The following is an 18,363-nucleotide window of genomic DNA, read 5'->3' on the forward strand; positions in this document are numbered from 1 at the left end:
ATGTACTTTTTATGGAGAGGAATTCACTAGAAGTATAGGCTAACTTGAGATATTTTAGTCTAGTAAGGAGACTGGAAGTTATCTGGAAAGTTACTTGTACTGGCAGGAGGATCTTGAGAACTGGAAGAAACAAAATTTTTAAGCTGAATAGCTGTCATCACATTTGCAAACTTTCTTGTAATCTTCTGCCCACTTTACAGATCAAGGTAATGAGAAACATGAAGGAGCAGGCACTTCTGGGATTACCGATCAGGAAAAGGAATTGTCGAGCAGTGCGTTACAAGCTTTTCTGGTAAGACAAAGCCAAACTCTGAGACTTCTAATTTACCACATAACTGCTAAACGGGCTTATATAATTATTCTTCCTGTTTTCATAGCACAGTTGCAAAGGTATTAATGGGATATTATATCAAAAGTAGCACTAGTTTCATTATAAAGCCAGCATATGCATTTTCTGTCTGCTATGATGTGAGAAGACTGAAGGGGATACTTGAATGAAGTGCGCAAGAGCACATTTAATCTTGGTTCTCAAAACTTACTAGCCTTAAAGGCTGTGTGATGAGTTAATTAGAAGAAGCAGACTGCTATCTGTATAAGCATTGGAAATGCATGATCTCTCTGAAGAATTAATCGCTTCAAGCTGAAAATGTTGTCTTAGAGGGTTTAAAGGAGCCATGTGCATTAAAAAACAGCAACCAAACAACCCTTTTTCATTTTAGCATCTTGCTATATTCTTTTACAAAAAGCATTGTATACTGTTCCGTCACTTTGCATTAAAACACATTCTTCAACACATAATACCTACAGGCAGTACTAGCTACCTATTTTGTGTTTCTTGGAAGATTTTGTGTGTGTGTATGTGTGTGTGTGTTAAAATTCAGGTACTGGGTCTTTCAGCTTACTTCTCTCTTTGTATTCTTTCCTAATTTTATCTAGTGTAGGAAATGACAGGAAGTATAATTGCTTTTCCTTTCGATTTCTGTGTTCCTCTGTGTGTGTTTCACTCATTAAATTTATTTTGTTGTGTGCATGAAGTGCATGTAGTTGGTCCTTAAACTGACTGCAGCTGATGTGTTCACGGATATCTTGAGTGCATTCTAGCTCAATTGTTCTTTTTCAGTAACATTTTGCTCATTGACATTTGATCCTGACAACAGAAGGCATAGGAAAGGGTTGCCTGTTTTCCATCTTGCCTACAGATCTACATGCCTAAAATACTTTCGATCTGTTGACAACTTCATCTTTAGTTTTTATACTGGTCCAGTGTATCTTGTTTATCTCTTTTTCTTGCTTTAAGAACTCCCGAAGTTTATGATGTTGTGAGGTTGTGACAGATGTCAGCAGAATTAATCTGGTGCCTTGTTTGCCAATTTTGCTTGCTATTGGGTTGCTTTGAATAGCTTTGTGGACTGCCTTGCATGCTGCTTTATCATACTGCACTTCCAATTTCTGTCTTTGTAGAATTACTATAAAGTTGTATATTATATTCTAGATCCTATCTAACAGAGTAGAGTAAAGGACTGTTGGCTGAGGAAGAACACCACAAAATAAGCTGAGCATTTAAGGGTTCAAGGTTTTTAGTCCAACCATGGTTAGAAGCCTTGTTGCTGTGATCTGAAAGCTGTCCTGTTGAAGAGAAGCTCTGAATGTGAATAGATAAAGAAAATCACTGGGAGATTAACTCTCTCAATTAAAGAGCATGCTAGCAGTTGAGTTGCAAGTCCCTGTGTTTATGCACATCATCAGTAGGCGATCCATGCTGTTGATACTTAGAGTTGTGGAAATACTGTGTGTCAGTGTCCTGCTACATCTCTCTGTATATTGTATAACTGTGCTTTTGCACGAGACTGAAGGGACTGGGATGGTTCTGTTGAGAGTAGCCGCAGAATGGCAACTTTCTCAGGAAGAGCAGAAGGACCACAGAGCCTTTCTCCGCTGTAATTCTTCCCTTAATAGAGGAAGTTAGGCAGGAGCCCAGGAGAAACTCCATGGAACAGCACTGAAAAAAGGAGGAGGAAATGAAGAGTGGTCATGGTACGTAAGAGCATAGCTTTTGATTGTGAAGCGTTGACAGAGATGGAAACGAATCTGTTTATCTGACTGACCAGCTTGGAAGTAACCCTAATATGGAAGAGGTGAAGGTGATTATTCCTGTATTGGAATTGAACAGTAGAGAGTGAAGATCATTTAAGCTTAACATAGTTGAAAGAGTCTGGAGTTGTCTTTCATTCCTCGATGCCACTGAATTCCTCCTGCGCAAACACAGAAAAGACTAAAACTGAAAGCAGAAAGAGGTGAGCCATTCTGAAGTCCTTGCCTATTCTTGAGGTCAAAGAAAGGGATTTATTGATTAAATAACACCTCAGAAGAGCATCATGCTTGGATCCTACTTTCTGTTTAGGCATGCCTAGGTGATTGAATACTTCATTCAACAGCTAGAACTTGTAAAAGTATTATTTAAACCTGTACCAAGGAAGTGACGCCCTCTTTTTCCAACATCTCTTAAGCTGACTTCCACAGACTAAATTGTAACTCATAGTCTCTCCAGATGAAGTGAAGAATGAACATAAAATGATGGGCTGGGACTTATGTAAACAACTGCAGCCGCTCAATGTACATGTGATGAGGAAAGATTATGAAAACTGAGGAAATAAAGAATCTTGAGACTCAAAATAATACGATGAAGAGAAATCAGAATAACACTTTTCATGGAAGTATCTGTTTATAATAATCGACTACTCCATTTGTCCTTCCTCCACAAAATTCTTTTTGAAGTTTGGATATGACCTCAACTTTTAGACTTACTTCTTGTACTTATTAATCTGCATAAATAATGAAGTATGTGTGTAGACGTTTAGTTTGCTTCACTTGCTGTCGATAAAGGAAACACTCCTTTGCTCTCTAAACTTACAGAGGATACTTTCATTAAAACTTCCTACTTTGTTAGTTTAAACTTTGTATCTTCTAATGCATATTTCTGGTATGTGTGCGATTTCCAGGCTGGAAACTATGATGCTTGTTTACAACACCTAAATACCCTTCAAGACATAAACAAAGATGACTACAAAATAACTTTGAATACTGCTGTTGCGGAGTTCTGTAAAAGTAACCAGACTACGACAGACAATTTGAGACAAACCCTTAACCAGCTGAAGAACCAGGTAATGCAAACATATTGACACGGTACTTGATTTTGAGTACTGTTAATGGTGATGAGATCTTCCAGTGAAATTGGAAGAAAACTTCTGCCCCTTGTCCCTGAGATTTGATAAAGGAATAGGAAAGTATCATTACTTTTAAATGTCTGAGTCTGTTTAATCATTGAGGACACTGCTTTTATAGTTATGTTTTTAGTTATAATTGAAATTGATCCAAAGGTTAAACATTCCAGAGATTATAACTGTAGAAAGACCTGCTATGTTCTTTCAGTAGAAAGTTCCTTAACCTGAAATAGTTTGAAGTAATTTCGTATAAAATAAAAAGTGAAAATATTACTTTACTGCTCAACTGACAGCTTTCTATTTCATTGTAAATTTTTCACTGGCATTATGTTGAACAATAATAAACTTTATTAGCCTATAACTCTTACTGACCTATCTTTAGGTGGATTAATACCTTCGGGTTATTTTTGTAAAATACTTGACACTTTTTAAAATCATAGGTATTGAAAGTTTAATGAAACAAGGTGGGTTTTTTTTTTCAGGTTCACTCTGCTGTTGAAGAAATGGATGGTTTAGATGATGTTGAAAATAGTATGCTGTACTACAATCAAGCTGTTATTTTGTATCATCTGCGTCAGTATACTGAAGCTATATCAGTTGGGGAGAAGCTGTACCAGTTTATAGAGCCTTTCGGTATGTAGACAGAAAGAAGAGTTTTGGTCATGTAGTAACTACAGAAAGATCGTTCAGTCTTTCTCACTATCAGACAAGTGATTTGTAAATCTGCCTAATATGGTTCTAAAAAAGTGGATAGGCTTAGGAGTGAAGAATATGTTTTACTTATATCAAGGACAACAATTGGGCTTGGGGGTAAAGTACTTCAGAGATTTAGCAGACAAGTATGATGAAACTGAAATGGATTTTTGACAACTTTAAAAGCTATTTATGTAAATAATATGTACAAGCTAATTAAATGATTTAAAATCTAATATTTTGAGTCATAATACAACTTCAGGGGCGGGTGTGTATTTGTCAGGGCACTCACATTTTTAATTACCCGCATTAGGTCATACATAATTGTATGTGCTCATATCTGAGTATAAAGTCTCCAGCTTTTATGAGCTATGGCACCTTGTGTAGTGGAATGCCGTACTTGTATGAAATAACTTCATAATCCTCATTGAATTTTAGAGGTGACAAGGCTGAAGGATGTATGTGTGTGTGTCTCGATAAATTAAGTAAATGCTACCGTGTTTCTCCTTCAGTTCCTCCCAGTTTTCAGTATGCCTATTTGGGACTTACTCTGTGAAGCCAGCCAAGCAGAAATGTGTATGTACGGAATCCTTTCAAGTTTTATGGGATTCTACGTATGCATATGGCTCCATCTGTCTATTTAGACACTGGATCTTTGGTGCTGATCTGCTTACACCAATTCTGAAAATCTATAAACATGAAATACATGTTAAGCTGTCTTTAGTCTATGTTTTTATGCTGATGTCGTTTGAATGAATTACCTTTTTTTTTCCCAGTATATGTACTTACCTGCATTGCGTAGATGTCTGCATTTTTTATTCTTATGTACTATATTTATTTTTCTCATAATGTTGCACAGATGCACTTTATAGTCAATTTATTTTCATCAGTCCTGTTTGGAAGGATTGGTGTGAGATCTGTAAAATCATTTTTCCTTCTTTGCTTTATACAGAAGAGAAGTTTGCCCAGGCTGTGTGCTTCTTGCTTGTAGACTTATACCTGCTAACTTACCAAGCTGAGAAAGCCTTGCATCTGCTTGCTGTTCTGGAAAAAATGATTTCACAGGGCAACAATAACAGCAAGAATGGAAAAAATGAGGTAAGCTTAAAATCATATGAATGCCACTAAGTCTTTACCGGAAGTATGCTTTAACTCAATTGAGAATTACTCTTTCAAAATACTACGGAATTATAAAACTATGTTAGATCACCTGTAACTTCAGACAGCAACTTATACATGTTAGTAACTGAGTTAGTTGTATACAGCAGCTGTTTATTCCCTCTCTTCCACCCTTTTCCCTTACTCCCAGGGAGCTAAGAAGTATTTCTTAAGTCTGAGACTTGCATTGGAAAGACAGTTGTCTTCAGGGTCAAATATACGTAATTTTTCTTGTTTGTCTTGGATTATGACCATATAAGACCCTAGGTTTGAAAGGGAAGTTGGTGTCAGAGAGGAATTGCAATTGCATAGCATAGTACGGGAAATCAAGCATCTTTTTTACATAGTATATGAAAGTATGAGGCACACTTTCAAATGAAATCTTTTGTATGTGTCTTTTGGAAAAATCAGTAGAATGAGTAGTGGCTTGGAAGTGAAAAGAGGACATTTCTGTCTTTTCCTGTTGATGGAATGTCACACTTAAGATAAAACATTTTATCTTTAAGTATATAGTAATTCTACGGAAGAGAGACTCTAGAATGGGTAAGAGAATTCTTCGAATACCTCAAATGCAGAGCATATAACATTACATAGTATAACACTAATGTTAATATAGAATTCTGCTCTTCATAGGCTGGTGTGGTTGTTCTTCGATTTTGATTGTTAAGCTCGAGTTACGGTATTTGGTGGGATATGTATTTTTTGACTATTAAATACTTATTTTTCTTCTTCATGTGAGATTGATAAAAATAGCTTATGAAAGAATCTGTAAACTGCATTTAAAACATGACTATTAGTAACACTTCCTGTGTTTTTGTTTGACGCTCAGTCAGGTAATAATACAAGTAAAGATTCCTCGAATCAAAAACCTGAAAGTGGAGCTTTAATAGAAGTTGCTAAATCTAAGATACATCAGGTAAGTGTCTGCGTATGATTTATACAAAAACATCAGTTCAAGTTTTTCTTAAAACCGAGTGCCATCTGCTTCAAATCTAGTTTTAACTAGATTTGTGATACTCTGTCTCTCTTTGAATTTCATGTTGTAAAACAAAAGAATGAATTTATCTAACTCTCTCTTTTTGTAAGATCCATGTACAGGAAAAACTCACCTAACACAAAAAATCTCCAATTTCAATCCCTGCAGTTTATCAGAATTTTTTTTAAACTGCAGTTAGCTGCACTGACTTTATATCTGTTAGACCTCCAACAGTCTAAATCAGCTGAGGTTTTATTTCACTGCACTGTTCTGTGGAAAAATATGTGAAGAAATGAAATGCTTCTCTATCAGCATTCACTTATTGGTGTTTTCAGTTTAATAGGTAAATGCCTGGGATTAAGAGATTAGATTATTTTAATTAGTTTGTCATTTTAAGTGCTAGTATCTCAGTGTTTGAATAAAGAGTAGCTGTTGACCATTGAACAAAACGTGCGTCTGCTTACCGTAAATATGAAGCCTATAAATTTGTTTTTGAAAGTCTGAATAGAATTGCTTTTTTCGGAAGGCTTTCTGAACATCTTTTTACTACCTATTTTTAAGATGTATAAAAAAAATTCTGTAATAAATCTCTAGGTATGGTTCATCTTGCAAACCTGCACAAGTTATTGTTTTTTATTTAACAAATTTATTTTTTTAACAGTATAAGGTGAGAGCCTATATCCAGATGAAGTCACTAAAAGCATGCAAAAGGGAGATCAAGTCTGTTATGAATACAGCTGGGAATGTAAGTATTCTTAAAGCTATTGTTGTTATAATCTAGATCTGTTCTCTATCTTAAAACTGATTTTGCTAACTTTCTTTACAAAGAAAGGTCTTACTGAGGATGAAGGTCTGAAATAATGCTTTATATAGTCAGTTAGGTTTGTAATCTCTTTTCTGCAAGTGTGATTAATATAGAATTTTCTTATTTGCGCTGTTTTCAGTTGGTCAGAAAAATGCACTTTGTTAATGATACCAAAATAGGGTCAGTTTGCTTTATAATTTAAGCAGCACAAAACAAGTTTTAGTTTACTATAAATGTTATGGGAGTTACAAACTTCTGACGTCATTGGTGGTTTAAACCAGTTCATAAAAGATTCATTCTGGGGTACTCAGTTTTTTGGGTTTTTTCTTTTTGTTGGAGTTTTTTGGAGGCTTACCTCTTGCTAGAAAGCAGTTTCTTTTTTTATATAGGAGTTCTCAACTCAGAATTACGTCCACCATCCCAGATAAATTCTACATTAACTGAGGAGCAGGGAATGGGAGGAGAGCAATTCCCTTTTGTTGCCAGTCTCAACAGCTGCTAGTTTGACAGAAATCCTTCTGGATCGTGAGGTCTCTGTTGGCAGACCAGGAAGATCACAGCCCAGGAGGAAGTTGTTGAACTCCGCAGGGAGGGAAGCGTGGGGAGGAGTGTACTAGAAGACAGGTTGGAGAAAGATCCTCTTAAACAAAAAAGAGATCCTCTGTGCTTAGCCATTACCATGACAGAGTTCTGTAGCGTAACGTTGGGTTTTAGAGCAGTAACAAAAAATATGTATGGTTTTGTGTTTTGGAGGAGGTGAGTGTTAATCACGTGCTCAACGAAGAAATGCTACTTCATGAAAGTATTAAGGCCTAAGCCCATGTATTTTTAAAGTGGCAGCAGGGGCAAGCTGTGGAGTGATTTAACACTAGCAGTAGAAATCATAAAACAAGAGATAATTAACTATTGTTTTCTCCTTCACAGTCAGCTCCTTCTCTCTTTCTTAAAAGTAATTTTGAATATTTGAGGGGCAATTACCGTAAGGCGGTGAAACTTCTAAACAGTGCAAACATTGCTGAACATCCAGGCTTCATGAAAACAGGTAAAATAGAAAACCTTCATCCTGCAAGTACTTAGATGTGTAGTATAATAGGACTACTCATTGATATTAATTTTAAGCATATTAATGATTACTTAAGGGAGTAGGCCCTGAATGTCATGGCTTTATATGCTGGATATGTTTTCATCTTTCTTATTGTGCTCTTTCACGTAACACCGTTGTGTTTTTCATTGAACGTTCTTCTAGACAATGCAGCAGTTGTCTAAGAAAATGGATTTGTGAAGGCTTATATACTGTAAATATACACACTGTGTATACATACACTCACTGTATACGGTGTAATTTAAATATATTTGAGATTTTAGTTGACTATTTAAAACATCAATTGAAAAATCCGGAGAGAAAGCTGTATCTTGTGTCAGTAGAGAGTTAGGATTTAAAAAAATGTTTGTACTGTAAACCTACTGAATTTCTTTACTACTTTGTTCAATGCTGTTTTTGTGATAGTACTCTTAATTTCTTGTGCTGTAAGATCTTTTATCTAGTAGATATTGCTGCATAGATTGCAAGTAAATGATAGAAGTCGCAGAGTCTGCAAATTTCACAAGACTGAGTAAATTTTTTAAACTTCTGTATTTACAGATAAGTTTCATAGAAAACATTCAAAATACTTGCCATAATGCCTGTTCTGGTGTATTTTGACACTTCTTTTAAAATTTACTGTAACTAATCTTTCTGACAGTTTTTATGCTTAAAGTTCTCTTTATAACTTAAAATTTCCTGGAAAGTTTTATTCTCGTAACTTTCTTGCACTAGCTTTTTTGCACAGTAGAATGTTCACTTAATAGTTTTCCTAGGTTATGATTAAAATAATGTCTGGTTAATTTGATAATGGTCTGTTTCTTGGTGGTTTGGATTTTTAGGGTGGTACCTGAACCTATATTTAGGAAGGAGAGTGCTTTTAGAATCATAAGATCTGGAAATCTGTGGCTGCTTATATGTAGGTCATTTCAGGTCAACTGTCTAAGAGAACTAGAATGGTATAAAAAATGTAGGTTAATAAAATGCTTATGAGGCAGGGATGTAACTGCATAATACATGAACATCTTGCTGAAGAACATGTTTAATAAACTACCATAATATGCTGACCCGTGAGAGTGGTGGGAGCATTTTATGGGCTCAGTGACATTTTTTAGTTTACGAAAATGGTCTTTTGCTGTTCTCTCAGGTGAATGCTTAAGGTGTATGTTCTGGAACAATCTTGGCTGCATCCACTTTGCAATGGGAAAGCACAATTTAGGAATTTTTTACTTTAAAAAAGCCTTGCAAGAAAACGATAATGCATGTGCACAGCTAGGAACAGGCAGCTCAGATCCAGGTAAGACTTTTAAAAAATGAAAATAGATGGTGGAAGAGGGGTGGTCAGATCAAGAAAATAGAGGATAGAAGCTTTCAGTAATTATCTGCAAGATACCTGTTCCATCTCTTTGCAGAGGACAGGATAAGGAGGGTGAGAATTTTGATTGTAACTTGATTTCAGAGTATAACTGCTGTTGCCAGAAATAGATGATGATGAAATACGTTCTTTTTTTGCTGTTTTCTTTGATGTGCCATGTGGCTGGGGCAATTACTTCTCTCTCGTTTATAGTCTTTGACCATCAGTCAGGGAGATATGACAAAATAAAGTTTCTGTGATCTATTATGCATCATTAAAGATGTTATTTATAGTCCTGCTGACAGTAGGTAGAATCATCAGGACTTGGAGGATGTGTGGTGTTTTGTTTTTTTGTGTTTGGGGTTGGTTTTTTTTAACTTGGAGGATATAGAAGATGTGGAGTGCAATACTGTTAAATTAGCATTTGAAAGATGGTGTATTTCTCAGACTTTCTGACTAGACAATTCCCAGACTTGTTCATCTATTGTTTAGTTTTATGGTTAGTTTTATCCATCTATTTTTGATTTAAGTATACAAAAGACAAGAAAATAAAAACTATAACAAGTTTTGCTTTGATTAATAATACTTAAGGTTTTTTCTCTTCCAAGTAAGTGATTTCATGATGAATTTTTCATTCAGTGAATTTCATGATAATTTTTTCATTTCTTGTTTTCTTTAAAATCTAGTTACTATCATGCATTTTACTGTTTTTCCTATTCCTCCCCTGGCCCTGTACCTAAGTGCAGTCTTAGGTACCAGTGTGAATACAGAAAATGTTTTACACTTGTTGACAACAAAGTAGTTTTCTTCTGGAATTTATATGAGTAACAAAGACGTGTATTCTCACAAATCTGGGATTCAGTATTATTATATAACATTTAGCTTGAGTGACAAGGAACAAGTGGTTAGCATTTAATGTACTTCAACCTTTATTAAGAATACAATTAATTTGTCTTTGGTATCAGCTTTGATGTGGAAGGAATTTATTTACATAGGGAGGCTAGCGAATTTCTGCGATGAAAGGTTTTTTTGGTAGTTTTTGGGTGTTTCCCACAGTTTCCCTCCTCTTCCCAGAGTTATGTTTTCTGCTCTCCTGAGCTGCAGATCCAATATGATGTAATCCTTTTCTGCAGGTAAAAAATTTTCAGGGAGACCCATGTGTACGCTACTGACTAACAAACGGTATGAGTTGCTCTACAATTGTGGAATTCAGCTCTTGCATATTGGGAGGCCCTTAGCTGCCTTTGAATGCCTGATTGAGGCAGTCCAGGTTTATCACTCAAACCCTCGTCTTTGGCTGAGAATAGCGGAATGCTGCATTGCTGCCAATAAAGGGGTAAGTAGATTTGCAAGTTCCTTACTTTCATTGTAGTTATGAAATATATGTGATCACAGAAAGGAAGAAATAATAACTTGAGTTGAACTATGCATTTTAAAAGCCTAATGTTGCAACACCTCTGTGTAAGTCCAGATTAATTATTTTTGTGTATATGTGTGTTTGCGTGTTTAATTTGAAGCTGCAACAGGGGAAGGAAAACCACCACAGAAACAGTGTCTTCAGACCCAGTGTTTAATTGATTTTTCTAGGATCAGAAGAATTTGAGTAGGCTATTTGAAAGATTGGCATGAGATGAAACAAAAGCCTGTAAGTGGCTGTTAGAGCTGCTCTTCTATAAAGTTACAAGTTTTTTGCTGGAGAGACTGGTTAAGCATGGTTTTGTTTTGGCAATTTACCATCACACCCCTTTGGCATTCCGACTCATAATCTGAATGGATAATCCTGAATTGGTTTGAAGCACATTATAATTCTCCAAGTCATCTGATGGTTTACCGTACTTTGTCTTGAAATAGTTTTAGAAATAAATATAAAGATATTATTTGGAAAGAAACTTGTATTATTATCTAATGAGGCATCACTTTATAACAGGAAGCAATATGTTCTTTCTGTAGTGAATGCTCTCTACTTAAAATGTAGATACTAATATTAATAGTTTGACTTACTATTTATGGATATTTTATGATGCCTCAGCTTTCCACACTCATTTCATATTGATTGCAAAATCTTGGGGTTTATGTATATTTATATATACATAAAACCCATATGAAATAATATACGGTATACATTGAAAACAAACAACAACAACAAAACAACACCACAAGTAATTCTGTCTTTTTTGTGTGAACGGAAGAATTAAACTTGCTCAAGATCTTTCCTTTGTACTAAGTTCTCTACTTCCAAGGATTTCTGTTCCTGGATAGCAGAAATAACAAGGTGAGATTGGAGTCAGTGACCATTTGTAGTATCCAAGGAAGGAAAATTTTTGTGACTGCTCTTGGGGGTTTGATATTCACTTTGAGGCTTGGTGCACAGAAACAACTTTGATAACTTTTGTTGCTGATACTTTGAGGTGGAAGGGTTGTTTTTCTTCTTTTTTTTTGAAAATTTTTGACTGAAACATCTTGGATTTTTATGTTTAGACTCTAGGAAATGCATTACCACTTCTGGAACGATGAGGTTCTATCTTAAATTTTAGCTGGAGTAGCAGGAGAAAACACACATTACCCAGTAGAGATCCCTTGTCTCTACTTTAAGGCTAGGTACTAGTGTGCATAAGGTATGACTGAAAGTATGTTGCTACTGTTTTAGCAGACAGTAAGGTTTGGTTTTTGATGTTTTAATGAATATGGTTATTGGATCAGACTGATGAATAATCTTGTTTAAAAACAAAATGTAGCATTATGTCTTAGAACTTTATTGGAAGATGCGAAGACTCTTGTAGAGGACTACTAAAAGTATTTGCTTTAAGAGGCGCTTCCTTCCTCGGATGTTCTTAATTAATTATTTACAGTTTTCATGATGTACAAGTAATATAAACTCAAACTTCTTTTTTTAATTCTGTCTGTTGTAAATCCACTATCCAAATTCAGATGTGGCTTCATTTTATAGGACTAAACTGGGTGAAGATAACAAGATGTGCTCTGATTTCCACTGAAATCTTTGCATGTGATCTTCCTTCTCTTCGTGCAGCCAAAACTCATCTAAAGTTTCATTATTTCCTCACTCAATTGCCACTAGAGGTTGAGAGGGGTGAGACTGTAGTGCGGCTAGCCTAAAAGTGGCATAGGCTGAGGAAGCTGAGATCAGCCTTCTCCATCCTGAAGCTGTCATGATCACAGCTGCTGGGGAACTGAATCCATAACTGCTGAGACTTGTCGTTCCTCTGCTGGCAAAGTTTGTGGAAACCTACTGACAGCAGATGTATTGCATGTCCTCTGGGGCTTCTCGGTTTCAACCTGTTGATCCATATCTGTTTAGGATAAGCCTGTATGTTAAAATTCAGAGGGGTGGGGACAGGATCGTTCGTCCTTAGAACAGAAAACTGCACCAAAAGAGTACATCTGTGAAATTAAGAGATACTGTACTTGATTCCCTGTGAAACTGTAATTCACCCCTTGTGTGTGTGGGCGTGGTGATGTAATCTGTGATTGCATGATCCCATGCAGTTATTTCCACAGTATGCCTATTTCATTCAGTGCACAGGATGGGTGGGATTAATTGAACAAATGGCTATATTCACTCTATTTTTTCCCTCCTCTGAATTCTCTCTTTTCCCTCTCTGGGTGGCCTCTGTGCCTTTATATACTGCACATTATCCTAATCTTCCAAATACAAAATTCGTAACTTTTCCCTTGGGAATTTCAATGGTGCTCATTATTTTGATATCTCTATTTCAGAAAATTTAAGAAAGATATTCACAACTTTATAGCTTTATAGGAGAGGTTTGCTTATATCCCCATATCACAGGCACAGCACTGAAGTTTCAAGAGCGTTGGGTCAAAAATGGACTGACTTTGTGTATGTGCTAGCTGTTGTCAGATAGTTCTGAGTACTTAGTTTTATAAAGCACAGTGAATGCAGGAAGAACAGCTTTCTTCATACTCATTTTGCAATTTTCTGTGTCTATCCTACTGGTTAAAAGTGACACATAGATAAAGAAGACACAGCTGATCATCTCTAGCGGAAAGCTGGGTATGGGAGATTGGATTAGCATGGGTTTTGTGGCAAAAAAACAAAGCTAGGATTCTGTTTACAAGGACAGTGTTATTGTAAGATTTGCAACATGATAAGTGAGGCCCTAAAATCAATAGTGTGTTTAATTTGACCTTGTAACTCAATTTGCAATAATATTCCTTGATATCTACCTTGGATTCATATTTATGCACTGAACACCATACAGAAAAGTAATTTCACTGAAGTTAACTGTCACCTGCTTTAGTATAGATGGAAGATTATTCCCTTTCTGCACTTTTTAAAATGCATTTTTCGAAATATATTCTTCGTATCCAAACTAACTGTATGTAGTGTTTTTTTTTTTTTCTGTTTGACAGTAAGTGCCATTATAATGTCAATATTCTTCTTCACAATAGATTCCGATAAATTTTCTGAAAAGTGATAGATATTTAAAATACAGATCTAGGATAAATTTTTCCTTACAATTGCAACTCTTCATCAGTAACTTTGCATACCAACAAAGTTGTTAAGATGGTTCATGGTAAAACAAACAAACAAACCCCAGTATGGTGTAGAGATAATTCTTGGGACTGATAATTAGGGTGCTTTAAGTTCATTTGACCCTCAGAATGTCTACATACTCAAAAATCTCTTAAACAAGTTAACTTGATGTAACTTTGCATATGTTGTTGTTCAGCTTCATGCTCCCCATGGAATGGTTTGAGAGCAGCTTTTTCAGAGAGCATTTTGAATGCTGTGTAAGCAGGGAGAGAAGATGGCAAGCGTTACAGTGTCAATTCTGAATATTATTTGGCTGATCATATGATTTTTCTTTAGATATCCTAGCAGTTCTTTTAATACTACTTGGTTCATTGTTCTTTTGCTTTCAAAACAGAGGAGAAACTAGGTCAGTAGGCTATCAGACAAGCTGTCAGAACTAATCTGTGGTTACACTCTGTGCAGTAAAATCCCTCTGCAACACAAAGACAATAGAAGGTGCCTGATCCTTCTTGGTACTTAAGATTTAAAACTGTACTCATATAAACCATCGATTCTTACATTTTAGCAGGATTCAAAGTCTTCTTCCAGCTTTTACTTATTTTGTCAAGTTCTCATTCAACAGCCTTGATATTGTAATGCTTTTTTTCTTTTTCCTTTTAGACATCAGAACAAGAGACAAAAGGTCTTCCCAGCAAAAAGGGAATTGTGCAATCTATAGTAGGTCAAGGCTACCACCGTAAGATAGTCCTAGCATCCCAGTCAATACAGAATGCCGTTTATAAGTAAGTATGTTTTCCATGGGCTCTTTATTTTGTTATCATAGCTTTGTTAAGAATACATATCTATTTATCAGGAGTTTTTAAAACTGTCATGGAATAACTGTTCATTTTGGAATTATTAATGTAGTGAAGAGAGGCATGCTAAAATGCTTGATGAGTCCTACTTAAACATCATTTGGATGCCTCCTCTATGATGGCCAGCAGAGGGCTTAACTGTTTATTCATTGTAACTAAGAAGGCTATTAAAGCTTAAACTTGATTTATCTGAAATTTATATTGCCAGTTAGCTAAATCCATCCTCTTTTTCTCATTTAAAAAAAAATATTTTCAGTAATCCACTTTAGAAAAGTGCAGGAAGAATCTAGTTACTCTGTCATAAAACTTCAGGAAGTGAAGTCAAGAAAAACAAGAGAACTTCTTGTAGTTATGTAGTTGAATCTGCCCACTCTATTTGGGCATCATGGTGTGCTTCCCATATATAAGAATAGCAAGATACATACGTCTTCATAAATTAAATGTGTTATATTAAAACATGATTTAACTTTTTTAGGATAAAGTTTTCTCTGCATTCAGATCTTTCTGGAGCTCTGCTTTTATTTTTTAATTGAGTAGGATTGCTACTCACTGGCTAACTTCTGTGTCTCTTTAAGTGATGGGCAGTCCTCAGCAATACCTGTAGCCAGTATGGAATTTGCAGCGATTTGTCTAAGAAATGCCTTGCTGCTACTGCCAGAAGATCAGCAGGAGCCAAAGCAGGAAAATGGATCTAAACCCAGTAATCAGCTGGGGGGAAATACAGAAAACAGTGAAAGCAGTGAAGCATGCAGGTAAACAGAATTGCATATAAACCTTTCTTTTTGTCCAAAGTAACTCTGGGCTGACAGTCTGTGTCTACTACCTGTCCTGTTTGGCCAGCAGAAAAAATAACGTATTTTTAAATTCTCTTAGCAGTGTTGGGATATCCAAGGAAATTGTTTAGCTGCTTGTTGTTTTAATTGCTGGTATGCTAATTTAAGAATAAAATACTGAGTTGATTCCTACCATTCCTAACAACTTCAATAAATTAAACAGTGAAAGTTTTTTTTTTTTTACTGGCCATCTTTTTTTCTGTGCTGCAAATGTTATGTTTTCCCACACCCTCCCGCAGTGCATATTGGTGTTTCTCTAATTGTAAGTGAAGTTTCACATGTTACAGTGATTTTGTGTCTGTGTGTGCACGTGCGCCATGTACTTGATTCAATATATAAAGTCTAGCAACTCAGTTGTAAACATTTCCCCATGATCAGGTTTGGCATTCATCAACCCTTGTACGCTTTGTTGTGTTTGTTTTAGACTAGAAATGGGAAACTAGATTTAGAAGATGGAAAGCAACATGGAGCTATTGCTTAATAAATTGCATTTTACGAAAAAAAGTTTAAGAAAAATCTTTCTCCTTAAAGCTTCAGAAAAAGCAACTTGTAGACAACGGATGTCAAATGTTAAATAGCAGGAAGTGGTTAATTTTTTGTGTTGATCCTGATGCATTCTGAACTTCCTTTTGAAGAGTGACTTTGTTGGCCATAGCCTGCACTTTCATTAACGACCATTTTGAGAAGGGAAGAGTTACAATAACTAATCTGGAAAAAGTGGCTGTGTTTGAACTTGAACTACTTAGAGAGTAACAAAGAAACACAATGTTTTTGTCAGACCCAAGTGCAGATAAAATTTAAGAAGATAAGAGACATTTGTCACATGACAGGATTTACTGCACACATGCTGTGTTCTGTAGGCACAAGGTGCATCTCCATATATTCTGAGGTTGCCTGGGGATAGGCTAGGGCTGGGAGTTGGTGGCTACTACTGCTACAACAATATTTGAATGCTGTTCTCTGTAACCCTTTTTTTCCTAATAACAATCTTTTCTGTCAAGTGACCAAACGATTTACAAACTTTGGCAGGGAAGGAGGTGTTTCTTTTTTGCTTACCGAGGCTGGAGGTTGTGAACTAACTTCCCCTGGCAAGCTGTATGCAGCCCATTGAGATGAAGCTCCTCTGGTTTAAATGAGACTTCAATTTTAAACATGGGGCCCACTGAGTGACTGTGATGAAAACAAAATGGTGGCCCTTACTCACACGAGACCTCCTTTTTTGTTTTGTTTTTGGTAGGGTTTGGTTTTGTTTTGGTTTTGTAGGAGTGAGGAAAAGAAAATATGCCCTGTAGAGGAAGATCCTTTACTACCTTCTGCCTTCAAAACCAGATGCTTCTTCAGCTTAAAAAAAATTTTAAAAAGACTCCCTCGTATCTCCCAGTGGTCATTGCCAATTTCAAAATATACAGCAACAAAGCAGGCTGTTCTTGAATTTGTGTGTCACATTCTGAAAGGTTCTCCAAGGATTTGTTCCTTCTGACAAGGGACCCTCTGCAAGAGAACAGTAAAAGATATAAGGCATTTGAAGAAAATCACAGTAATTGAACAGGATGGTTTTGAAGCAAATCCCACTAATTGAGCACGCTGACTCTGAGACAGATTCTTCTGTTATTCACAGGAAAACAGTGAATACTTTCAGTGGTTAAGGGTATTTTTTTTATCTAATTTTTGGCAAAGGCATGAGGTGTATGCACTACAACAGTGTTGAGCACAGGTTTCCTTGGAGTCTGTTGCTGTCTGTTTTGAAGGTCTAAGTGGGAGTTATCTTACCTGTTTGTAATAAACAGATACATCAATGAAAAAGTTCTTGTTAGGTGGACAGAGTCTGTTGGTTTCAATTCCAATTTTTTTATTCTGTTGTTTCTAAACCGTAGTGTCTCTCTCTGCCAAGGAGCAGCTGTTAACCTTCTCTTCTATTCTCATTCCAGAAGGAGGTTGTCTTTCAGCTTACTGGAGAGCAAAGTTGCATACTTTTTAAATAGAGCGAATACTTGCTTCCCCAAAAAAGCCAAGCATAACTTTTAAGAAAGTGGATTTTTTTAAAAAAAGACATTTTGAAATAGCAATAAAAATGAAGGGCAGCTAGAAGTCTAAAGGAAGCTGTAGCACTTTCTGGATTATTTTTCTAGAATATTTATGTAATTAGTTTTTAAGATGTCTAGGGAGAGAACTAGTTTACTGCTTTTCTTACAGGCTAAAAGAAGAGAGCCTACAAATGCAGCGAGTTCTGCATCTCTCCAGGTTAAAGTTCTTGTCCTACACCAAACTTCAAAAATAGCTTGAGGCTGTGGAGAATGGCGTGGGTTGTTTGGTCTGTCAGTCAAGTCCTTCCCAGCAAATGTCCCCCTTCTTCCTTCTCAAATAGAACGGTTAGGGTAAGAGTATGTGCCTTAATTTCTGCATAGCTTCATTTCCCTGTTTTTTAGGCTATAGAATTTTTGCTGTCCTTTTAAATGGAGTGAATAAACATCAATGCTTATTACACTGAGAATTTTTAATTATTTATTTATAGTCACTCCCTATAATTAATACACTGTTTTTATTCTAGCAATAAAAGTCATGAAGGGGATAAATTCATTGCAGCTCCACCTTCTTCGCCTTTGAAGAAACAGGAATTAGAAAATTTAAGGCAAGTAAATAATACAAAATATTCACCATTAAATGAGCCGCCTCTTAAACTGTGCTGTGATTCTGGAGTCATTACTAGCTTATTTTTTTAGGCACTTGCAACATTGAATTGTAGCTGTTAATCTAAGGATGTCTTTTTTCAAATGCGTGTGCTTCCTTTCTTCTGGCTTTGAGTCCGAACAAGTAGAAACCATCCAGAATTTCAATTCAGAAGGTAGATCAGTTTGTGTTAGATCCCACTATTATA

General features: G+C 35.9%; 1 protein-coding gene across 1 annotated transcript; it reads left to right on the forward strand.

Annotated features, from left to right (window-relative positions):
• Positions 1-200: 200 nt before the first annotated feature.
• On the forward strand, positions 201-18,121 carry CNOT10 (CCR4-NOT transcription complex, subunit 10; the record flags this gene model as incomplete). Its single annotated transcript, XM_009574935.1, has 12 exons — positions 201-292; positions 3,000-3,161; positions 3,704-3,854; positions 4,867-5,012; positions 5,902-5,988; positions 6,710-6,793; positions 7,778-7,895; positions 9,082-9,231; positions 10,422-10,624; positions 14,462-14,583; positions 15,231-15,407; positions 18,037-18,121. Coding segments are annotated over 12 exons (1,577 nt in total), but the record flags the coding sequence as incomplete, so codon positions are not given.
• Between the last annotated feature and the right edge of the window lie 242 nt (positions 18,122-18,363).

Source organism: Fulmarus glacialis, unplaced genomic scaffold, assembly GCF_000690835.1.
Source record: "Fulmarus glacialis isolate BGI_N327 unplaced genomic scaffold, ASM69083v1 Scaffold38053, whole genome shotgun sequence".
Classification (NCBI taxonomy): Eukaryota; Metazoa; Chordata; class Aves; order Procellariiformes; family Procellariidae; genus Fulmarus; species Fulmarus glacialis.